At 51.9% G+C, this 24,591-nt stretch overlaps 1 protein-coding gene across 2 annotated transcripts; it reads right to left on the bottom strand.

The window, feature by feature from the left end:
• Positions 1–157: 157 nt before the first annotated feature.
• SCAMP2 (secretory carrier membrane protein 2) lies at positions 158–24,591 on the bottom strand. 2 transcript variants are annotated; one of them, XM_030317684.1, is made up of 10 exons: positions 24,423–24,591; positions 10,937–11,005; positions 10,406–10,504; positions 9,704–9,832; positions 8,455–8,572; positions 7,774–7,902; positions 6,938–7,097; positions 5,770–5,871; positions 1,905–2,025; positions 158–1,714 (listed from the first exon to the last, which is right to left on the bottom strand). In XM_030317684.1, the coding sequence occupies exons 1-10, from the start codon at positions 24,477–24,479 to the stop codon at positions 1,580–1,582; spliced, it is 1,119 nt and encodes a 372-aa protein (XP_030173544.1). In that variant the 5' UTR covers positions 24,480–24,591; the 3' UTR covers positions 158–1,579. The 2 variants fall into 2 exon arrangements, with proteins under 2 accessions (XP_030173544.1, XP_030173543.1); XM_030317683.1 differs by lacking the exon at positions 9,704–9,832 and having other exon boundaries at positions 24,423–24,589.

The following is a 24,591-nucleotide window of genomic DNA, read 5'->3' as shown; positions in this document are numbered from 1 at the left end:
CTCAGGAAGGGGTTTGGCCCCTCCTAGACCAGCCAGAACAGGGTGGCCAGATGCAGAATCACAGAATCTTAACTGTCCCCTCATCACTGGAGCACCTCCGTTCAGGGTCCGTAGGCCACCCCCATCCTCCGAAGTCCACAAGACATTAGGACCAGGGTTGTCTGAAAATGTCATTTTTATTTAAAGCACAAAAATTGAGACATAACATATACATTTATACATGAAGAAAAAACACCAGAAAGTTTACAAAACCTTGGTCACTGCCACTGTCATTCAGTGGCTCTGGGGCTGGTGAGCTGGCGGTCTGCAGGCTGCCTCGGGGTGGGATCCAGGTCCCAGAGGCAGGCAATTGGCCAGCTTTTTGAGAGGTCCCCTCAGTCCACACACCCACCCCTACAGCCTTTGGAGGACAGGGTACAGGTTTTACCTGGGGACTCCCGGGTGCCCATCACACTGACACACCTGAGGAATCCCCAGGAACAGTGAAAGGTGACCTGGGTTCTACTCAGGGTATGGAGCCTGGAACCCTCAGAAAAAATGGCTCATCAGTCCAGCATGAAGGGGTGCAGTTCTGGACTGATTCTTCCTGCCCTCCCTAAGAGTCATACAGACGACTTATTGCTGATAGTGGAAGGCAGAGTGGGGTAGAATCTGAGGCCACGGTAAAGGGCTGCTATCCCTCAGGAGGAGAGGAAATCAAACAAACAGGGCCAAACCACACCAGGACAACCAGACTCCACCCTCCTAGAAAACCGCCAAAGGCTGGGCAAGACAACTTGGGGTCAATGTCTTTTATCCCTCCCCACCCCACTCCCAAATCCCAACAATCCCATTGCACATTCAGTAAGTCTAAAAAGGGAAGAGCTCAGAGAGGGCCCCAGAGGGCACAGGCGCTGCCCATACCAGGAAGGTGCAGGGGGCACTAAAGGTCTATGAATCTGTGAGAAACGTTAAGGCAGGGAAGAGCCTGGGGCGACCACGCCAGAGGCTCTGGAAGCTCAGAGACCACCCCAGAGTGCTCTGGGGAACAGAGTCTGCCATCCACCTGGACTGCAGTTCACCTAAAGGGCAGCCCTTGGGAGACTACCCCAGCCTGGGAGGGAAGGAAAGGGAGGACTGTGGAAGCCACAGGCTTTGTGTGTGGAGCCATATTTGGGCCAGGCCTGCTAGCGGAGAAGTGAAGTCCCAGGACCCTGGAGAAGTAAGACTCCACCTGGGATGGGCCCAGGTCAGCTGCTGATCCCAAGTACGTGCGTGTATGTGCATGTGTACGTGGGTACGGGGAAGTGAACTTCAGTCCCACAGCTTCGAATCCTACCAAACCACCACCAGAGAAGGAAAGACTGTTTTGGTTTTTTGTGGGGTTTTTTTTTCCTGTTATGTAAAAAATAAGTCCCTGTCCCTCCCTCCCCTTCTCGGGCAGAACGGAGAGCTGGTTGCTGAGGAAGGAGGAAGAACTCCGGCAAGACCCTCCCCCGGTCTGTGCTGGGCATAACCACTGTTTAAGGCACCCACGGAAAGTGCAGCTAGAAGGCAGGCAAGAGAAAAGGCTGGGGCAGAGGAAGGACAGTCAGGGGGACTAGTTCCCCTGGAAGGCTCCTCGGGCAGCATTTGAGGCAGCGCTGCGGAAGGTCCTGTTGCTGAAGATGCCCTGGGAAAACTCCTCCTGGGCCTGCTGGAAGCTGGCCCCCGTCCGGCGGTATAGGGAGTGCACCTGGGGAAAGAGGCTGGGGTGAGAAGGCCGCCCTGGGGTCCCACCTGGCCTCCCATCCAGAGCCTTGGTGACAGCCGCTGGACCTCTGGGACTCGGGAAGCCCAAATGTTCTAGTGATGGGCTCGAGGCAAAGGCAGGAGAGAGGTGCCGGCTTCCTTGGGCTGCTGTTGGGCCAGCACCCAGCACTCACCCGCTTCAGAAGGAAGAGTGAGAGCACGGCACATAGGGTGAAGAAGCCAGCCACCACCATCATGATGACTGACACAGCCAAGTGGTCTTTCTTCAGTGTAGACAGGGCTGCGATCCAACCACTGCAAAGGGAGGAGGCAGCCAGAAGGGACACAGTGGGAATGGGCCCCAGAGGTCCCTGTGAGGTATTCTTCTCTAGGTGGCCGCTGTATGCTGACCAGCCACCACCCAGGCACCTCCCTCCAGCACAGAGCCCAGGGGGCCACGAGCCCTTGGCCTGGGAGAGGCCAGGCCTCTGTGAAGGCTGAAGGGAAGGGCCCCACACGGCCCTCACAGTCAGGAGTAGCATGGGGGAGGGCCTTTTCCTGCTCTTCTAGGGGACATGGAAAGCCTGGCTGCTTGCTTCCAAGGACCCCCCTCTGGGAAGGAGGACCACTGGCCAAGCCATCGCATCCATCCTGTCACCTCAGCTCCTCCTGCTGGGGCCCAGGGCAGCCCCTCTGCCTCCAGCACCACCTTCCTGGCCCCACTGTCCTTACCTATAAAAGGGGATATCCTCACACTGCCTGAATTAAATAAGAACTTACCACAAAGCCACAGTTCTCAAAATAGTGCAGTACTGGTATAAGGACAGACATACAGATCAATGGAATAGAACTGAGAGTCCAGAAACAAACCGATACTTCTATCATCAACTGATTTTTGACAGGGATGCCAAGACCAGTAAATGGGGAAAGAATCCACATGGAAAACAATGAAGCTGGTCCTTCCCTTCAACCATACACAAAAATTAACTCCAGATGGATCAGAGACCTGGGGCGCCTGGGTGGCTCAGTCGGTTAAGCGGCTGATTCTTGGTCTTGACTCAGGTCACGATCTCATGATTCAGGAGTTTGAGCCCTGCGTTGGGCTCTGTGTTGGTGGTGCAGAACCTGCTTGAGATTCTGTCTCTCCCTCTCTCTGCCCCTTCCCGGCTCCCTCTCTCTCTCAAAATAAATAAACTTTAAAAAAACAAACAAAAGGGGTGCCTGGGTGGCTCAGTGCATTGAGCGTCCGACTTCGGCTCAGGTCATGACCTCACGGTGACTTCCAGCCCCGCGTCAGGCTCTGTGCTGACAGTTCAGAGCCTGGAGCCTGCTTCAGATTCTGTGTCTCCCTCTCTCTCTGCCCTCCCCGCTCATGCTCTCTCTCTGTCTCTCAAAAATAAATAAATGTAAAAAAAAAAAAAAATTTTTTTTTAAAAACAAAAAACTTTGTGCGTCAAAGGACACTATCACAAGAATGAGAAAAATAATACACAGGGGGGAGAAAATGTGTTCACTACGTATCTGATAGGGAGCTGGTATCCAGAATATATAAAGAACTCAACAACAAAAAGACAACCCAATTACTAGAGAAAGACTTGAATAGACATTTCTCCAAAGATACACAAATGGCCAACATCATTAGTCATTCAGGAAATGTCAATCAAAAAACAGGGAGGGGGGTGCCTGGGTGGCTCAGTCGGTTAAGCGTCTGATTTCAGCCCAGGTCATGATCTCGAAGTTTGTGGGTTTGAGCCCTGTGTTGGGCTCCGTGCTGACAGCTCAGAGCCTGGAGCCTGCTTCGAATTCCATGTCTCCCTCTCTCTGCCCCTCCCCCACCCGTGCTGTCTCTCTCAAAAATAAATGTTAAAGTTTAAAAACAAAAACAAAAACAAAACAAAGAACAGTGAGGTATCTTACCTCTAGGCTGGGAAAAAAACAAACCAAACCAGAGTTGGTGAGAATGTGGAAAAACCAGAGCCCTCACACACCGCCAATGGAATGGTACAGACTTCCATCTGACCCCGCAATTCCACTCCTACGTACATACCCAAAAGAACTGAAAATAGGTGTTCAACAGCTCATACAAAAACGTTCATAGCAGCAGTATTCACAACAGCAAAAAGGTGGAAAAAACCCCAGGGTCTATCAATTGATGAGTGGATAAGCAGATGGATGGGATATGATTCAGCCATAAAAAGGGATGAAATACTAATCCATGTTACAACATGAGCCTTAAAAACATTATGCTGAGGGGCGCCTGGGTGGCTCAGTCGGTTAAGCGTCCGACTTCGGCTCAGGTCACGATCTTGTGGTCCGTGGGTTCGAGCCCCGCATCGGGCTCTGTGCTGACCACTCGGAGCCTGGAGCCTGTTTCAGATTCTGTGTCTCCCTCTCTCTCTGCCCCTCCCCCGTTCATGCTCTGTCTCTCTCTGTCTCAAAAATAAATAAACGTTAAAAAAATTTTAAAAAAAAATTAAAAAAAAAAACATTATGCTGAGAGAAGCCAGACACAAAAAGCCACCTACTGTATGGTTCCATTTATATGAAATGTCCAGAATAGGCTGATCCAGAGACAGACAGCAGCTTAACAGCTGCCAGGGGCTCGGGGAAGGAGGGATTAAGTATAGCGTTTCCTTTGGGGTGATAACAAACGTCCTGGAACTAGACAGTAGTGAGGGCTGCACAACACTGTGGATCTACTACACACCACTGAATGTTCTGCTTTAAGACGGTTTAAGTAGTAAATAAAACAAATGTTATGGGTATTTCACAATCAGTAACAAGAAAGGAGGATTACATCCACCCAGCTGTGGGGGGCCGGAGGTGAGGTGAGGAAGGCACTGGGAAACTGGGGGCTGCAGGGCTCGAGAGGGAAGCCCAGGCAGGTCATGGGGGCAGGGGGGCGGCGGAGGGGAGTCCGGTCCAGAACTCGAGCCTTCTGACTCCGAGTCCAGAAGCAAACAGCAGTTAGGCCACAGCCTGTCTTCCAGGATCTCACTAAGAGTAGTGAGTAATGAAACCGGGTCACCAATCAAAGAGAAAGGGGCCAGATTAGAAACAGCAAGGTGAGGGGCGCCCGGGTGGCTCAGTTAAGCATCCAACTTCAGCTCAGGTCATGATCACACCATTACTGAATTCGAGCCCCAGGTCGGACTCTGTGCTGGCAGCTCAGAGCCTGGAGCCTCCTTTGGACTCTGTGACTCCCTCTCTCTCTGTCCCTCCCCTGCTCACGCTCTCTTTCTGTCTCTTAATAAATAAACGTTAAAATTTTTTTTTTTTTTTTTTTTTAAAGAAACAGCAAGGTAAGAGGGAAGAGGGGGTGGTGGGAGGGCAGCGGGGACGTGCTCGGAGTGCAAGGTGAGTCGGCCCCTCCCTCCTCTCTGGATCAGCTGCACTGGAGGGAGGGGACCAAAATAGTGCAGCCCTTCCAGGCCCAGGCTTTCAGCCAAGCGTCAGCCTGACCATTCTGTGATGTTCCCTGTGCACTGGGGCGGAAAGGAAAACATCAGCCATCAGGTTTTCTTTCTAAGGCTAATTCTGAACTGAGGACTACAGCACCCAGGAAACTCAAGCCAGTTATATGCTCAAAGCAAGAAGGAGGCAATCCAGGAGAGAGGCTAGGGCTCCATCTCCTGACATTACAGGGCCTCTGGGAAAAGTCACAGCAGAGTCTGCAAAAGCCAGGGCATCTGTCAGCAGCTGCCCAAATCCAAGAGCTTGTCTGGGGCCTGGAGAAGTAGCCCTAGCCTCTGGGAGGGCGTGGCCGGAGAAAAGGAATAAATGCAGTCCTCCATAGGACTTAGGCCAGGTAGCCTAAGGATTCAGGGCAAGTCCACTTACAACGCCCCAGGAAGTGGTGGATAAGGCAAGGCAGTGAGTTGGTGAGCGGTGAAGAACTGGGGGCGGTGCACGGAGGCAGATGCAAGTCCACCCAACCCCTCTCCCAGCTAGGGTAGAAGACGGGTCATCTGCGAGGGCCCTCTGGGAATGAGGATAGCAGAGCGAGAGAGGCCAAGCCACCTCTAAAATGTAATTCCATCGTGCTGCCCCAGGTCTCACCTGTCCCCCAGGCCAGGGATGCCAACCAGTTGGATGATGTAGATCCCTATTTGACAAAAAAATACGAAGAAGAATACAAAGAAGCTGAAAGAGTTGTCAGACCTGTGGAGAGAGGGGGAAATCCGAAGTCACAAGAGGGCTTGGGGCTCATTCCTCAGGTTCCTCACTTGGCATGGCATCGGTCCTCATTAGGAGCCAGGAGGCAGGATGGGAGCACAGACAGCTCCAGGGGACCAGCCACATTGTCCATAAGGACACAGACACCCACAACCATAATCAAAACAGGCTTGCCCCTCCTTGCCTTCCAGTTTAAGGGGTCAATGCGTGACCCCTTACTCAAAGAGCTAATAAAGTTGCTCACTCAAAAAAACAATATAAAGAGCCTAACAGTCCATTTCCTGGTGTATGTGTTTGCATTTCATAGAAGGCAAGGAAATCTAAGCCAAAGGTATAAATATCTAATAATAAAACTGTAGGCCTGGGTGGAAGAAAAGGTATTTGGGGAGCACAGAACCCTAGACCAGACCTCCAGCTCCATGTCCTTGAGGGCTAGAATAGATTGAGGCCGCAGGTCTCCTCTGCAGAGTACATGGGAGGGTTCAGCCATTGCCCCCCAACTTCCCGGGGCCTGCTAGGCTCCCAGGCCTGAAAGCATCAACTCCGAGGCACAACTGCACAAGCCCTAGGGGTCTGTGAGGTAGCTCCACTCAGGTCCACAGTATTTATTCTAGGTCAACTGCTTTGGCACTCAGCAGGCTCAAGAGAGCTTGGAGTGATAAGCCATGGAGAGCTTATCAAAGTCAGACTTTCTGAGAGTAGCTAATGCTTCAGAAGGGGGTTGAGCAGCCCCTCCCTCTACCCAGCATCTGAAATCCTAATGCACCAGACAGAATGGGAGCAGTGAGAACACAGGGAAGAGCTGCAGACCCCTCCCTAGATCTCCCATGCCTAACCCAGGGACAGTGTCCAGAGCAGACCCCAGGCACAACAACTTAGGAAAATGGCTCCTGATCCGTGTCTGCTCTCACTGTGGGTGGGAATGGGAAAGTGGATTTCCCCACCAACCTATTCTGCTCTAAGACTAGGATGGGGCCCCTGGGCTTAAGGCCCTTGGCCTGCTACCTGGGATGCCAGTCATACACTGACCCCTTGTCCAAGCCCCACTCACCTGAAGGCTTTATAGATGGGTCGGTACCAACACAGGAAGGCACAGGGGGTGAAGATGATAAACCACAGGATCGAAAGGCCAAAGTTCACTCCGTTGGTGCTGTCAACTAAGAACCAGGCCAGGCAGGCAAGCAGGTTCAGAAACAGAGTCACCGAGTGCACTGGGGAGGGGGAGGAGAGAGAGATACGGGCTCGTGCCAAGGTGACTGAAGGATTCCCAGGCATGGTGAACCACCCCCTGGGAGGACGTGAGGTCCATACAGTGAGGGGAGCTGCAGAAATACTACAGGACCTTCGTCTGCACCTAGGTGCAGTGAGCTCCCAGATCCTGATTTTCTGGGGCAGCAAAACCAGGGACCAAACCACGTTCCTAAGAGGTGAAGGGACGGCCCAGATATATGATGGGGGTGGGGAGTGGCAGTAAAGGGAAGGTGCAGACTCAAGGGCTGATCCTTGAGGGAAAGAAGCCCTTGGAGACTCCTGTCCCTGTCCCTAGATGGCCCACACTGGAGCTACAGGGAGTAGCTGGGCTACTTGTGTAGAGGGAGGCCTTCACCTAAGGGTGGCCTTTCAATGCAACGAGCCCCACAGGAACTCTGAAGCCTCCCATTAGTCTCACTCTACGTGATCCATGGTGTGAACTGGCCCTTCTGGGGAGGTTCCCAGCACAGGGAGTAGACTGTGGAGGGCCAATTAGGGGGGCAGAAGGTACCTTCTATCCCGGCCCAGCGCTGAGGAAGGCTGGAGTCTGCGGGAGGAGCAGCCAGAGCACAGAAAGGGCCCTGGAGTCACACCCCATTTCACCCGTAAGCTCAAGAGGGCCGGGGCGGGACTCACACATCCAGAGATAGTAGAGCATCTTGCATATCCGCTGGTAGTCAGCAGGGATTTCTACCGAGAAATCCTGATAGAAGCAGGGCTTGACAGGGCACCAGAAGGGCAGGGGCGGCCAGTTGTTCTCTCTCACTGTGTAGAAAGACACGACGAGGTGAGGCCCAGACTCCACAGCAGCATGGCGAGGTGCACACTCCAGCAGTTTACGGGCAAACCAGGGCTCCAGAAGGGCACTGGTAAGTGGGGCTCAGGGTCTCCAAGGGTAGGGAGTGGGATGGGAAAAGGGTGATGGGACACGAACACACACAAGCCTGCTCCAAGGTTAACAGATCCCAAATGCACTGACAAACAGAGCAAAATGGCCTATGTGATTATTTTTATGAACAACCAACCCATAAGCACAAGGGGTCATCTTCGTGAAGATGAAGGGGAATCGCAGGACCAGTGTCCCTACTTCAGCAAAAATTTCAGGGCTGGGAAGGAGTGCAGAAATAACCCACACCCGCTAGGTCCACACTGCAGGTCTCCTGGCCTCCATCTCCCTGCCCTGCCTGGCACTAGCACCAGGGCTGCTCTAAGATGATCAAAAGCCCGACAGGGGTCCAGGGCTGCCCCAGGACAAGCAGGCTCAGGAAGACCTCCCGTGCCAGGCCTGGCAGCCCAGGGCCCGGCAGCCTCCCTTACCATGTAAGTTGGCCACAGTGTTCTGTAGCTCCCGCTCCTTGCGCTCCAGCTCGGCTGCTTTCCTGTCCAGTTCTTCCTGCTGCCGGAGCAGGCTCGCCTGGGCTGCGGAGGCCACGGCCTGGGGGGCACGGAAGTGGAGCAGCCGGACACGGGAGACGGAGGGGCAATGTCAGTCGTCAGTGTGAGCAGAAAGTCAGAAGGGCCTTGCCCCATGCAGGGAGAGACAGTCCCAGCTCCATGCTGTCTTGGGTACCAGAGACCACCACAGACAGGCCAAGGTGACCTGTCTCCTACTGCCTCGACACCACCTCTGTTCCCTTAGCCGTTAACCAGCCTTAATCTGGGATCAGGGATGAAGGGGAGACCCCTGAGCTGGAGACGAGAGAACATTCCCCCATTCTGGAATGCAGGCAAAGTTCAGTTACACTGACCTCTGGGGTAACAGTGAAGGGAAAACGGCATCACAAGAGACTAAGCTGTAGCCAGAAACCCAGAGAGCTGCACCTCATCTGAAGAGCCTGGAGGGTGCGTGTGTGCAGGGGAAACAGTGCAACCTGCTAGCAGTGAGTGCGGAGGGGACACGTGAGGACAGATCACGTGCACCTGGAGCCTCATGGATCCATATTTAAGTACCACCCCACCCCACCCCCAGGAGCTGACCCCTTGAGGTCCACCTGAAAATGTGACCGGCTACACCCCAGCGCAGCCCCCTAGGCTTGGCCCTGCTCTGCCCGGCTTTGATGATATGCGGAGTCCAAGCTTCATCCCCTGTCCAGAAAGAGCCTCTGAGTGAGGCACCTAGGGAACGTGAGGCCGAGCAGAGCTGGCCCTGGCGTTTCAGCCCAGGGCCCCACTCCTTCCAGGGGCTACAGCTGTTAGGGCCTGGTTATTCCCGAAGTCTACAGTCGTTTTAGGAAACAGGTATCAGATCAGTCACCTCGCAGAACGGTAAGCCAGACATATGTGTATATATGTGTGCGCGCGTCCACGCGCGCATGTGCACACACACACCCTCGCTCTCTCACTCTCTCCAAAAGGCGTTCTCCAAAGAGCCAAGGCTGACTTTAGCAGGTCAATTTCAGGCACTGGGGGCCAAAGCAGGACCCGAATGGACCACCCTGGACCATGCTGAACATCTCAGCCTTCCCTCCCAAGTCTGGTCAGAAGGCGAGAGCCTCTTGGGGCCCACGAGAGCCCAAAGCCCGGCTTGGGCCTTGCCCTCCCTCATGCTCATCTACACTTCGCCTACCTTCGGAAGCTTTTGCATGTAGCTGTCTCTGAGAATACTATCTCCTCCTAGTAGCATCTGCCTCTCTGAGAGCTCGCTCACTGCCAGGAATCTGGTAGGCAGGAACCTGCTGGCCTGTCTACGCAGGAGCTGCAACATACAACTCCACTGTGGGTCACGCTCACTGGGGTGGTGAGGCGCACGGGGCAGGACGGTGAGGTGATGGGGAGTCGAGTGTCAGACACAAAGCAGACAAGATTCACGGTATTTGGTGAAGGGACAAAGGAAAATAGGAAGGAAGGCAGAAATAAAAGAGGCTAAAAAAAGAAAAGAGAGACAGAGAGACAGAGGGAGGAAGGCCAGGAAAATGGATGAATGGATGGATAGATCGACTGATTCGGGGCCCTGAGTAAGAGAGGACAAACCAAAGGCCCCACGAGGATCTGGAATGGCACAACAGAGGCAAATGCTCTCTCTGAAGGCACCAACGACCCTAGCCTGGTTATTGTTTGGTGGTGGTAATGGGGTGGGGGTGAGGATATAGGCTGGCTGAGCAGACCCTCCATGTGCAAGTGACCAGCTCCAAAGAGATTATCAAAAGGGCCCTTAAAGGGCAGCCAGGAATTAAGGCCCTCTGTCCACTTCCTCCCCCAATCTCAGGGCTCAGCTACTGGTGCTACCCTCTCAGGAAAGAAGAGGCAAAGGGATTTTTGTCAACAGTACCTGGGGGGTTGGCTGGGTTGGCTCCACTGAGGGCTGGAGAACCGCCGGCTGCGAGGGCCCAGGGAGCTGTGTGACAGGAACTGTTGTCGCTGCATTTGTCTGCGTGGGACACACCAAAGGAGGCAGATGAGTAGGGCTCCACTAGTTGGCCACACGGGGGCAGACCCACAGCGGGGTGAGTGCTGTGCCCCTGCCTGTGAGGGACATTCCCTCTGGGGCAGGCCTCAGCCTGGCCCTGCAGATTCTTAGCCTTTGAGCCTCAGGCTCTGGGCAATGTGATGCTTTACCTGGCCTCCCTGGCCTTGCTGGAGCCACAGCTCCCCAGCACTGTCCTGTCCTCTTCAGGGAGGGGCCCAGATGACAAATCCCAAGGGGAGAACTGCTGACTTTTTCATCCTTATCCCCACCCCAAGTTCACGTTAGGACTGCAGTTTCTCAGAGCTGTCTCTGCCTCTGCCAAGGCTCCTTGCCTCAGAAACCTGGCACCACCCAGGAGACCCAGGGACTCAGAAAGAGGGCATGCTCACCAACCTCGGAGAAGGGGTTGAATTCAGCCAGGCCACTTTGCGGGGCATTGGTCAGCTGGGTCACAGAGGGATCCTGCAAAGGTAAAAAGCAAAACAAACAAAAACAGCCATGAGCCGCTGGGGAGAAGAGAGAACCATCTCTTGGCCCCTCCCAGGCCAGCAGGCCCCAGGGATACGGGGCTGAGGTGAGGCCCTTCCTGGTGGCCTGAAAAGCCTCTTCAGAAAGGCTCCTCTGCCCAGCCCCTGCCACACCAGAGCTGCAACCTCTTCTCCCTTTCTGGGAAAGGAGTTCAGCCCCAATGACTTCCCAGAAGAGACCCAGAGCAAGCTTTACATTCTGAGACCTCAAAACAGACACTACCATGTCCTTGTTAGTGCCCTTTACAGATTCAAAAGAATTTACAATATTTACCTCCAGGGGGGAGGGAGTGCGTGGTAGGAATACTCGCTTTTTTAATTTATAACCTTGCTGTACTGTTTTATTATTTTACAGAAAGCATTTATTCCTATTTATTTTAAAAAGTTTATTTATTTATTTTGAGAGAGAGGGACAGCACGCAAGTGGGGAAGGAGCAGAGAGAGAGAGGGAGAGAGAAAATCCCAAGCAAGCTCCGTACCAGCAATGCAGAGCCCGATGAGGGGCTCGAACTTGCACACTACAATATCATGACCTGACCCAAAGTTGGACACTTAACTGACTGAGCCACTCAGGTGCCCCTTATTTTTTTTTTTTTTAAGCTTGTTTATTTATTTTAAGAGGGGGAGAGACAGAGAGAGTGGGCTTGGGCCCACATACACAGGGAGAGGCAGAAAGAGAGAGAGAGAATCCCAAGCAGGCTCTGCACTGTTAGTGCGGAACCTGACATGGGGCTCAAACTCACAAACCATGAGATCATGAACTAAACCGAAATCAAGAGTCAGATGCTTAACCGACTGAGCCACTCAGGCACCCTCTCCTCTTATTTTTTAAAGGACGGTTTAAGGTTCTGGAACAAAAACACACTGCGGGCTGCCAGTACTGATTTTGTGAAATCAGGCACACTTGCTAAGAACAGAGGCATGAAGGGCTCAGATGAAAAGTGGAGAGAATGTTTTTGGATTCATTTTTTTTTTTCCCCTCAAGAAAATGCAAAAATGTCCTTCAGAACGCAGTCTTTCCCTGAGTTTTCAATTTTCCCTTCTCCATCTGACCTCTTCCAAGGCCAGCCCTCCCGCCTAGGGCCTGCACAGCACTTCCTGTCATCTCCTCCACTGAGCACCTCCCTGATGGCCTGGGGCCACTTGGCCTCATCTCACCCCCTCCCAGCACTCCATCATCCTTTCCCCTTCCCCGTACGTAATAGGTATGGGGCTCAAGTCCAGCTCCACAGCACTGCCTGGGCTCTGGGAGGAGCAGCTGTGAAGGCTGGGCACACCACGGCTGGACTCTGCCAAGGCCCAGGTTACAAGGCCTCCCCTAGGCCCCGCTCTGTGTACCTAACCCCCATCCCTCACTTCTGGTCCACAGGCTCCCATCCTGCTGTCCTGGCCTCATCTCCACCAAGAATCCACAGACTGGATTCTCAAACACAATATTAACATTAGACAGACCCTCAGGGAACAACCCCCTCAATTCTTTAGATGTGGAAACAGATCCTACTGTGGTGCCGTACTTGTCCTAGGTCTCAAGATGGCTGGCTCCCTCTTCTGTACATTCACAGAATGTCAGCAGTGAGCGTGTTCTCTGATGTTTTTCACACATACTAACTCTCATCTTCCCACCTGGGTCTCCAGTTCCTGAAGAGTGAGACTGTGGCTGGCTGGCCCCTGGGCCCAGAGCCCCAACTCACTTCTCTCTAGACGTACCTCATCTCTGGACCCCCACCCAATTTCCTCTGCAGGGAGGCAATGTGGCTATGTCCATTCTGCTGGACAGCATTCCTGCCCGGTGGCCCCTGAAACTTGGATAAAGGGACAAGGTGAGGTTCAGAAGGCCACCTGAGGTGGAGGAACTGGCCTTGAGGTTATTTATTGGCTGAATGATTTCTCCCAGAATTACTGGGCTGACTTTCTGCAAGGAAGATCTGGAGCTCAGGTTCCATTCCCCTTTCTGACTCAGCAAACACCAAGCTACAGCACAGTGAGTGAGATGAAGTCACTGAAATCAGATCCACCATGCAAGGAACTGGTTACCTGAGTGTGTGTCACAGGACAGAAGACAGAGGGGTGGCTCTGGTAGCTGTTTCGGGCGCTGACCCACATGTCTGGCTGAGGTGCGTGCATTTAACAGGCAACCTTCAGACCCATGCAGAGATGTCATTTTCTTTACCAAGGTCAGCCAGAAGAGGATTCTGGGGGTGGGCAAGCTGACTACTCTGTCCATAGTGATCTCTCCTTTTTCTAAAGTCTTAAAGCTTGGTCCTTTACCCCTCACCAGACTTGCCATAAACAAATACTGTCGGGGCGCCTGGGTGGCGCAGTCGGTTGAGCGTCTGACTTCAGCCAGGTCACGATCTCGCGGTCTGTGAGTTCGAGCCCCGCGTCAGGCTCTGGGCTGATGGCTCGGAGCCTGGAGCCTGTTTCCGATTCTGTGTCTCCCTCTCTCTCTGCCCCTCCCCCGTTCATGCTCTGTCTCTCTCTGTCCCAAAAATAAATAAAAAACGTTGAAAAAAAAAAATTAAAAAAAAAAACAAATACTGTCTCTACCAGCATGCTGTAACCTCCACAGCCAGATGCTTCTCTCTCAAGTTCATACTTCTGGCTCCTAGTGCTTGGGGAAGGGCCGATGCAGAGCAGAAGGTCAAACAGTATTTGACAGTATGTGCCACATGCTCTCCTCTACTTTCTCTGGGTGGTACTGCCCCAAAGCTGGAGGGTACCTGCATCACTGTGGTAGCCCCAGGGCCCACAAGCACCCTGCCTCAGAAGACAGTCCTGGAACATTCTGGGAGACCTGGGTGCTTTCTGAAAGATGAGAAGCTCAGGCCTGGTGAAAGAGGAAGGGAGCTGACATTTACTGAATGTCCTTATACAATGATGCGATTTTGAAGTTCTAGTCACCCCAGAACCCGCCACTGTGTTGAGTTGTCAGAAAAGAAGGTTCTACCAGCTTTCCTCAACCTGGTTCTTCAAAAGAATTAAGGCCCAGTGCCCTAAGGCATCCACTGTCTGAAATGACTTGACTTCTCTCCTGTGCATCTAGAATAATCCTTGTTCTATTCCATCCTTGAAAGAACAGAGATAAATCGTCACTTCAACCAGCTTCTGAACCCTGTGGCTCAGCTGAGGTGTCCCCTCATTCAACCTCATGACCACCCCGTGAGGGATGTCTTTTTAGTTTGCAGCTGGAGAAAGCCCCGCCTCAGAGAGGGGAAGTGGCTCGTCCAAGATCCCAGGGGTGGTGGCTGAGCCAGATTCTGAATTCAAGTTGTCTGTATCCAGGGACACGAGTGGTAAACCCGAGAGGGCAAGGTGAGGGTCTACCTTGTTCAGCAGCGTACCCCCAAAGCCTGGGGCACTTGACAAACGGAAGGTGCTCAATGTGTGGTTGAATGAACGAAGCCCCCTCCTGAGGAACACTGACGGGACACCATGAGTGACCAAGACAAGTACTTCTGCTCAGTTTTTTATTCCTGGACTTCAGGGAAGTCCTTGGGGGAACACCTGTGTTAGGAGACATGCAGCGAGTCTTGCACTAAGGACCACACTGACTGGTCTGAATGAAGACCCTCAGCTTCTACTCTGAGTCACAAGTAACGAGTCAACAGCAGCAAGCTTCTTTCCCACTAAGCATCAGCTGGCTCGGAAGTGGGTCAAGTAGTCATTTCAAAGGATGGCAAGAGCTAAGTTTCACCTACAGACAGGTAACCCAAAACCCCCCTGGTACACAAAGGACTGAGCCTGGCTAATGCCCTTTACTGAATATATCACAAAGAAAATGCTCCTGCACTCGGTTCTTTTCATTCTGGGAAGAGTCACAAACAGTGTGAGTGACAAACCGAGATCAACAGGATGCAGCTCTTGACCTTCTGGAGCGGATGACTGTTGCAGAGACACGTGCACATAGTACAAGAGCCCAGGGCAGAGTGAAAAAGAGGGGAAGGGAGGCCGGGAAGCGGAGGAGAGGCTCACCACCGCTGGGGCAGGGGAACCCTTCGTGTGGCTGGGGTGTGAGGACCCAGAGGAAAAGAGGCAGGCGCTGGAGCTCTGCCGGGAAGGGCCTTGAAAAACACATTCGTTTCCAGTTTGGCAATCACTTTCCATGTCACAGGTGTCGGCTGTGCTTGAGCTGTGACTCTTTCTTGCTTTCGCCTCCTACACTCCACCCAAGCTCCCAGTGTGGGGTTTATTTCAGGCTCCAAATAAACACATTAAATAAATACCTCATGAGCTAAAAAAACTCGGCCATTCTCTCTGGGAGGCAGAGTTACCAATACTTTGGAACTCTTGGGAAGTCCTATTTGCTTTGGAGACAAGGCTGTGTGTCATAGGACAAAAAAGGGCAATCATCCCCCAACCAAGTGGCTGGGTCCCAAGTAAAAAGAGCCACAGATAACCTCAGTACTCTCTTACCTGAAAATCCATCCTAAGGAAATATGACACAAATATGTAAAAATCTGTACCTGCAAAGAGATTTATTGCACAGTGCTTACAACAGGAGGAAAAAAATCAGGAAATGACTTAACTGTCCAACGACAGTGAGCACAAGAATGTTTTGGTACACATCCCCTCAATGGCCTGAACAGCCATTAAAAATCACAGCTATGGAGCACCTGCATGGCTCAGTTGGTTAGGCGTCCAACTCTCAGTTTTGGCTAAGGTCATAATCTCTCAGTTTGTGAGTTCAAGCCCCACATTGGGCTCTGTGCTGACAGAATGGGCTTGCTTGGGATTCTCTCTCTGCCCCTACCACCCCTCTCCAAATAAATAAATAAACTTTATTTTTAAAATAAATAAATAATCACAGCTATAAACATAGAGCAGCAATATGGAAAAGACTTTGTTATATGAATACCACATAACAATTTTGTCAAAAGCATTCATGTGAAAAGAGACTGGCAGGAAAACACATCAGAACAACAATGGTTGCAAAAGACTGGCAGAAATACAAATGATCTATTTTGTCTTCTGAATTTTCCACAATGTGATGTTATTTTTACCTTAAAAGCACACATACCCACACATTTTTAAAAAGAGCCTGAGGACCCATCAAATGAGCAACGTGCACCCAGGCCTCTCTCCTTGCCACAGCAGTGATGGACACAGTGGCCCAGAAAGTGAGGCTGACCCACCTGGCCTGGTGCCTGAGGCCCTCCCGGACCTGTTGCCAGCACCCTGGCGGCAGCCTGTCCTTGGTCAAACTGAGACACTTGTCATCTCCTTCCACCTTCGTTTACTCCCTAAGCTAACCGTCCCACGCCAAGTGCGGGGCTAGGACCCTAACCAAAAAGCCTTGGTTCCTGCCCTCAAGAAGTGGACAGTACAGAGAACAAGAAGCCAGGGCAGGAAGTGACGGCACGTGACTAGTGCAGGGCCAGGGCCGATGGGAGGGCTTCACAGAGGAGGGAGGGACTAAGCTGTCTGGGAGTCAGGGTAGGCTTCACGGAGATGGCACCTGAGTTGGATCTTGAGAGAGGACAAAAGTTTAGCAAGAACTAAGGAGGGAGGCAAGAGCAGCACTGCAGGGTGCCTGGGTGCCTCAGTCAGTTAAGCACCCGGCTCAGGTCATGATCTTACAGTTTGTGGGTTCAAGCCCCACACTGGGCTCTGCACTGATGACACAGAACCTGCTTGAGATTCTGGCTCTCCTCTCTGCCCCTCACCTGCTTGTGCTTTCTCTCAAAATAAATGAATAAACATTTAAAAAAAAAAAAAAAAGCAACATGTGCAAAGGCAAACCCACCTCTATGTGTTCAGGGCACAGGATGTGGGGCGACTCAATAGGGTAGAGGCCGGAATTCACCCAAGACAGGACAAAGGACACAGAAGTTTATTGAAAACACTGCAAGGGAGCAGTGGGCAGGACAGCAAAGGAGAGACTGTCAAGAGGCAGTGCTGGGGGGCTGGAGTTATGGGGGGGGGAGGTGAGGAGGTATGGGAATGCACAAAATTTTCCTTTTTGGTACCTGTAGCCAATTGTCAGTAGTCCATTGGTCAGCCAGGACTAATGGCTATTTTGAGGTGGGTCGCCTAATGAGCCTGTTTGCGTACAGCCCAGTGGTCACTCTGGGCCCTTTTACCTTACTCAGATTTCCACCACTGAGGTCTGTTGCTGAAAAGTGGCCTCTATACAGAAGGTTCCAGGGGCCGTGCAGTGAAGTGAAGAGAGACAGAAGCCAGGAGTGCCAAGGAACCAGCCTAAACAAAGGGTTGAGCCAGACAGCAGGAGTTTGGACTCCACCCATGAGCGGTGGAGGACAACTAGAGACTGTCATCTCTGCCACGGTGAGGAGAGCACAGTGAGAGCGGAGGGAGGACTGGCTGGGACCACAGTCCACAGGGGTGATGGTGAGGACTGAACTAAAAGCATGATAACTGGGGGTGGAGAAGAGGCGACAGACTCCAGAGGCCCTGCTCAGGTAGATGCCACGGGCTCAAGCCACTCTCTAGGGCAAGAAAGGGGGAGGGGAAGGGAAGTTGAGGAACGCAGTGGCTAACTTGGGTGACCAGGGAACAGTGCCACCCCTGAGCAAGATTAGTGATCACGGGAGAGGAACAGGCTTTTCAGGAGCGGGTGTGTGAAAGCAGGCGCCCCATGTTTGTTTTTTTAAAGTAGGCTCCATGCCCAAAGTGGGACTTCAACTCACGACCCTGAGAGCAAGAGTTTCAAGGCACCTGTGTGGCTTAGTTGATTAAGCATCTAACTCTCGATTTCAGCTCAGGTCATGATCTCATGGTTTCTGAGATCAAGCCCCAAGTCAGGCCCTGCACTGACAGTAAGGTGCCTGCTTGGGATTCTCTCTCTCTCTCTCTCTCTCTCTCTCTCTCTCTCTCTCTCTCTCTTTGCCCCGCCCCTGCTCATGCTTGCTTGCTCATGTGTGTGCTGTCTCTCCCTCTCTCAAAATAAATAAATAAACTTAAAAAAAAAAAAAAAAGAATTGCATGTTCTTAAAAAAAAAAAAAAAAAAGATGGGGCGCCTGGGTGGCGCAGTCGGTTAGGCGTCCAACTTCAGCCAGGTCACGATCTCGCGGTCCGTGAGTTCGAGCCCCGCGTCGGGCTCTGGGCTGATGGCTCAGGACCTGGAGCCTGTTTCCGATTCTGTGTCTCCCTCTCTCTCTGCCCCTCCCCCGTTCATGCTCTGTCTCTCTCTGTCCCAAAAATAAATAAACGTTGAAAAAAAAAATTAAAAAAAAAAAAAAAAGAAAAGGGTTACATGCCCTACTAACGGAGCCAGCCAGGAGCCCCTAGAGCAGCTCTAGATCTGGGATCGCTGGGATGTGGATGCTATTCTGAAGCCACAGTGAAAGACGACTTCAGTCGCCTCCATTGTGACCTCACGCTTTCTAGTTGGGTTCTTCTTTCCAGTTGGTCTCTGGGCTCAGGCTGAAGACCCTAAGGGCAGAGCGTCCCCCTGATGAGAACAGGGAACTGAAATTACCCCCTCAAGCAACAAGAACTGCCCTGAGCCAGCAAGGCCCCACACCTGACTGACTCCAAGACTACACTCGACTTGACCTTCACTGCCCACCTACATGTACACACCCACCACTGTCCCACATTTTCCTTACATAAACCTGAAGTATTTTCGGCACTTTGGAGACAGTCTGAGCCGCTAGTCCGCCGTCTTCCTGGTGTTGGCCTCGCTGAAATCAACTCCTTTCTTGTTCCACCACTGCTTGTCTCTCTGCCTCTGGATTCTGTCAGCGGCCACTGGCCGAACCTGGTCTGTATGGGACCCCTGTGCGCCTTGGCTATAGTGTAAATGGAAGACCTTACTCAGAGAGGTATACAGTGAGAACAAAGTCAAAGGACAGAACTGCAGCCTTCACAGCCTCAAAACGGGTGGAAGGAGGTGAGCGTCCCAGCGTTAAAGAGGCTGAGGGCAGAGAGAAGTACAGGAGAGACTGCCAGGCGAGCGAGTGTGCCACAAGCAGCAGACGTGTCCCAGGCCAGTGGCCAGAGAGGTGGCAGGCTCTAAGAGGGAGGAGGCGCCTGGGGCTGTGGGGCCACAGTATGCACAAGTGCCTTTCGCTTCTTGGTGCTCTGTCACCTGAAATATGAAATACCCTCTCTTCCCATCCGCTCTCGGCCTGAGCCTTTCTACCAAAGGACTCTGCTCTTCCTCCTCAGATCCCTCATAGTTCCTTCTGCCAAGTTTCGACTGCCTTCATCATACCCACGGTGTGTTATCATTGAACAGCTAGCATTTCTTGGCTCTCCTGCCAGATCAGAAGCTCTGGCAGGCGGTGTGCTCATTTACCTCAATCTCCTGCACGGGCCCTTGGAACAGCAGGGGCTCAGCGATGTGCATAAATGTGTAGGCACCTCAAAGGAGCACTGCTGGGCGGGTCACACCTTGGTAATGTGCACTAGCACTCTTCTCTGAAAGAGTGGCAAGGACCCCTTGTTTGTCCTGGTTAAATATTACCATTTCTCTGAACACAGGATTATCCTACTCCAAGTAGCTCCAAGGAAAACTTAACAGAATTGTAGGGTTAAAGTCCAGCTGTGTCTCTGGCCAAGTGCTTTTGAATCACCCAGCCTGGCTCCAGGTGCCAGCCATAAAGGCAGGGAGATAACTCCCATCCCCTTTACCCTCATCCCCACCCCCCGGATCTGGCAGCTGTCTGGACTCAAACTATATGAACTTCACCATTTTCATATTATTTTTTTTTTTAATTTTTTTTTTCAACGTTTATTTTTGGGACAGAGAGAGACAGAGCATGAACGGGGGAGGGGCAGAGAGAGAGGGAGACACAGAATCGGAAACACGCTCCAGGCTCTGAGCCATCAGCCCAGAGCCTGACGCGGGGCTCGAACTCACGGACCGCGAGATCGTGACCTGGCTGAAGTCGGACGCTTAACCGACTGCGCCACCCAGGCGCCCCGAACTTCACCATTTTCAAATTTCTTGAGACAATGCTCCTGTTCCACAGGAAAGTTCTAACAGGCCCATCTGGTGGTTGTAAGAATTCCCAAAGCTACAGTCAAGCTGGAGCCCACCCTCTCTGGGAAGTGTCTGTGCAGGGAACTTTGTTCACACCCAAATCACGTTTCTGCCACCACTTTCTCCTCCCACAGGAGAGAAAAAGTTTTAAATCCTCGGGAAGCAGCCACACCACCGAGATTATCTTTTAACTGCAAGGAGGCAACGTGTGAAAGTGATATTCTGCGATCTGGCAACTCATGGCACTGAAAGGCCTTCTCTGTTCAGCACCACCAGCTAGTTCACACCGCCCCCCACCCCCCCCCCCCCCGCCTTGAAGAAATGCCCAGTAGGAAAGCAGGCCCAGCACTGGCCTGGGTGACCTTCTTGTTAGCTAAGCGCTGAAAACTCAAATGGGCACGATGCCCACCTTTAGCCCTCTACCTCTTCACCACCTGACAAGACTGCCTGAGAAATTTCTGGGATCAGACATGCTGGAATCGGTCCATAGTAGGACCCGAAGATCCAGAGAGTACAAAGCAGATGCACCATAATAAGCACAGGAATTAGGGAGTGCCAGGGGGAGGTTGTGAAATCGGCAACACTTGGCTTGCAGTTTCCTGCTTCCGCCTGGAAGTTTGGTAAAACCTCTGCTGCACTCTTGTGACAACTCTGCATTCACAGCTCTTGCTTTGCAGGAAGTTTGCTAAGAATCTCAAGTATAACTCCACGCAGAGAAGAGGTCATATAAGCCCACACCCACATTGCAGGGCAGGGAGGTGGGTGGAAGTAGGAGGTGGATAAAAAACAAGGGTAAAGGAGTCAATTTAAAGGCACACCAGAAGTTGCAGGGCAGATCACAAGAGTTAGCAGAAAAAGGATTCCATGGTTGGATAACTGAGAAATTCTGGGTCAGATCAAGTTGAGCTAGGGGTGCCTGGGTGGCTCAGTCGGTTGGGCATCCGACTTCGGCTCAGGTCATGATCTCACAGTTTGTGGGTTCGAGCCCCACGTCGGGCTCTGTGCTGACAGCTCAGAGCCTGGAGCCTGCTTTGGATTCTGTCTTCTTCTCTCTCTGCCCCTCCCCACTTGGGCTCTCTCTCTCAAAAATAAATAAATGAAACAAAAAAATTTTTTTAATTAAAAAAAAGTTGAGCAAATGTCTTTATTGCAGGATTGCTCAGAGCCTTTAACAAACAAGTCTTGCCAATCTTTAAGAAAAAAATAGTGATTCCCAAAATTATTTGACCACATAACCCTGAGCACCTTTCAGGACTGGTTATTACTCAGAACATAACTGCTATAAAGTACTATCCTGGGGCGCCTGGGTGGCTCAGTCGATTAGGCGTCCAACTCTTGGTTTCAGTTCAGGTCATGATCTCATGGTTCGTGGGACTGAGACTCGCTTGGGATTCTCTCTCTCCCTCTCTCTCTGCCCCTCCCCTGCTTGCACGCACAAGCATGAGCTCTCTCTCTCTCTCGAACTTGTAAAAAATAAATAAAGTACTATCTTAAAAAGCACAGTATAATCCGTATTATCCCAGCCCCACACACTGGGGAAAAAAACTTGCATAGCTAATACTAATTAGCAAATGGTAAAACTCACTTGGCTAGTACTAATCACCCCTACCAGTACTCTCATTTCAAGAATGGGGACAGTGATGACGAAGCTGGCCTAAATAACCCCAACGCAGTTTAAGACCAATATCTGAACTCCAAAAACGTTTAAAACAGCAAGGTCCTGAGAATGAGACCCAGATCTAGGCCCCTTCCCACTGCAAATTAGCTGGTGACTCTGGCAGGTACCATCCTCACTGGTTCCTGGTTTCCTCCTCTCTAAACCGAGGGGTTAGAATAGATTCCTGAGGATGTTCCCAGCTCCAGTACTCCACCATGGACTCTGAACACTACACTTTCATGAACCACCACAGAGTGATGGAAAGCATGACTCTGCTCTGAAAGCTGGCTAGGTGTGACAGTTTCTGAGTCTGCTGCCTCTCCCCTTGTTTTCTCCTGAGCCCTGTGCTAACACCCTGGGTAAATGAAGCTGGGCTCACACCCAGTCACCCAAGGGCTGCACCCTTCCCATGTCCCAGCCCTGGCAGTCAGGAAAGCAGACACCAGCATCACAAAAAGGGAGGGCAGCTCTCCAGGCGAAAGAGCTTGGGGGGGCATCACGTCCAAAGTTCCTTCTCCCCGAAGAACTGTGCACCAAGAGGAAAAACACGGCCCAGGGTAAGGAGGAGCAGAGTCCCAGCCAGCCAGCTCTTGTCTTCCCACACAGGATTCCCCCACCAGATGTTGTTCTTTAAAGGCCCACAGCTGCTTCCTGTCCTGCCATATCCTGGGGCTGCCTGATGGACAGACTGTCTCGGTGAATGCAGAAGTTACTTCTACCGCAGTTTGCACAATCATTCCTGGGGCTGGAGATGTGGTTTAAGACTAAGACTTTCAAGCTGCTATTAATCTTGGGCAGCACTCGGACCAACTGTCTCGCCCACTGCTAGCACTGGAGACAAGCTCTCCGCATCTCTGGATGGCTGACTGCCTCTGGCAGACAGACAGCAGCAGACATTTTATTTCCAATTCTGACAGAGGAGGGGGAAAAAAAAGCAAATCATTACACAGAACACACTCCAAAAGACTACTAGATCCCACTCTCTCTGCTCCTCCCCTGCTCATGCTGTGTCTCTCTCTTAAAAATAAAGATTAAAAAAAAAAAATTTTTTTTTTAAATGGGGTGCCTGGGTGGCTCAGTCGGTTAAGCGTCCCACTTCGGCTCAGGTCATGATCTCGCAGTTCGTGGGTTCGAGCCCCGCGTCGGGCTCTGTGCTGACAGGTCAAAGCCTGGAGCCTGCTTCGGATTCTGTGTTTCCTTCTCTCTCTGTTCCTCCACTGCTCACCCTCTGTCTCTCTCTCAAAAATAAATAAAGATTAAAAAAAAATTTTTAAGACTACTAGATCCCAGCGTCATACAGCAGTTCTGTAATTAAACCAAACTGTTACCAGATGACACTGGCAGGGGGAAAAAAATGCAAATACTTTTTTCTTTACTTAACTAATAGAGATGACTGAATTACATAAGAGACAAGGTCCTTGCAAAGGTCTGTCAAGAAGCATTAAGTTGTAAGAGGAATGTTCAGGATGTTACAAAGACCAAGCTACTAAAATTTGCTTTGAGGGCTCCCTTTGACTAAGTACCTTGAGACCAAGAAAGAAACATAAAACGTTCACTCCCCTGAGAGTGTACAATTATTCCCTTCTAGTCTCCTTTGTCTTTGCACCGACCTTGAAGGAATTCAAGGGGAGAAACCTCATGCTGTGAGTCGCAGGAAAGATCCGTCAAAGTACTTTCCCCACACCTGCAGGAAACTCTGCAGCTGCCAATGACCAGATAAAGCACAAGCAAGATGAGTTAATGTGCCTAGTAACATACTGACAGAGCAGAAACCTCAGGGCTCATAAATCACCAGTCAGCACAATTAAGCTTCTCTAGAACCGGTTTTGAGCAGACATGAAAAGGAGGCACAGGAGATTTGGAGTTAACAGGAGCCCCAGCCTGTCACTGTGCAAAATATTACCCCTGGATTACCCCTGTATCCTAGCTCAGAGGCAGAAAGGTTTCCGCTTTAAGTAGGAAGACTTCTTCAGCTATCCTTTGTTCAAAAGGTCAAGCCAGCTCAAAGGTCAGCACATCTCAACTCCCTAGCCAACACACGCGTCCATCAGACCAACATTCCTTGTGTTTCAAGACCCTCAGAGCCCCCTCACTTTTCCTCCCTCCCTAACCTGGGCTCTCTCTCCTGTCTAGCCAAATCCCAGTCCAAAATAGACCCATGGCCAAAGTGTGGAATTCTTTTCAAGTCCGTATTTCAGCGTGCGTCGGTTATCTCCACACCCTCTTCCAACCTTCCTTTCCTAGCAAATCTCGGTGGGTCTCTTACACCTTGTAGGCTAGTTTGCCTGTTCCGAGAGTGGGGGGGAAAGTGGAACGTGGCATGTTCCCACATTTCTCTGTCCCACTAGAGGCTTCTACCTCTTCATTATGTTGTTGTCACCCCTCTCCTAACGTGACTCAAAGCAGGTGTCTCCCCAAGACTGCGGGATGTAGTAGCCACACTTCCCACACAGGTGAAGTCGCTTCTCTCCCCGACCGTATGCTTCCCCAGCAATGTCCGGCCAAAGGGGCTAGCTACATCCGGGGAGCTAGAGGGTCCTACCACTTCTTCCCAGGCTACAGCGTCCCGCCCCTCCGCAGTTCCACCTGCTGCTAGTCCCGCCCCCCAGACACTACGAAAGGCCAGCCCTCAGAGCCCATTCTCCCATTGGGCAGACAGGCCGTCTCCTACGCCACGTCTCTCTGCTCCAGCGAGGGGCCCGGGCGGTGGCCTTTGGCACCGGGGAGAAGTGAGCTGGGGGCTCTACCTGGAAGGGGTTTACGTCCACTGGGTCTGCGAAGGGATTGGTATCGAAGGACGACATGGCGGTCGGGGACTGACCGGCGAGCTCCGCGAGTGCTTCGGCCTCCGGGCACCCAGACCCAGCGGCGCTCTCCGTGCCAACCCACCACTTCCGGGAGCGAAGCAGCCGTTCT

Source organism: Lynx canadensis, chromosome B3 (assembly GCF_007474595.2).
Source record: "Lynx canadensis isolate LIC74 chromosome B3, mLynCan4.pri.v2, whole genome shotgun sequence".
NCBI classification, from domain to species: Eukaryota; Metazoa; Chordata; class Mammalia; order Carnivora; family Felidae; genus Lynx; species Lynx canadensis.
The sequence above is the reverse complement of the archived record's forward strand: the minus strand, read 5'-3'. Positions and strand labels throughout refer to the sequence as shown.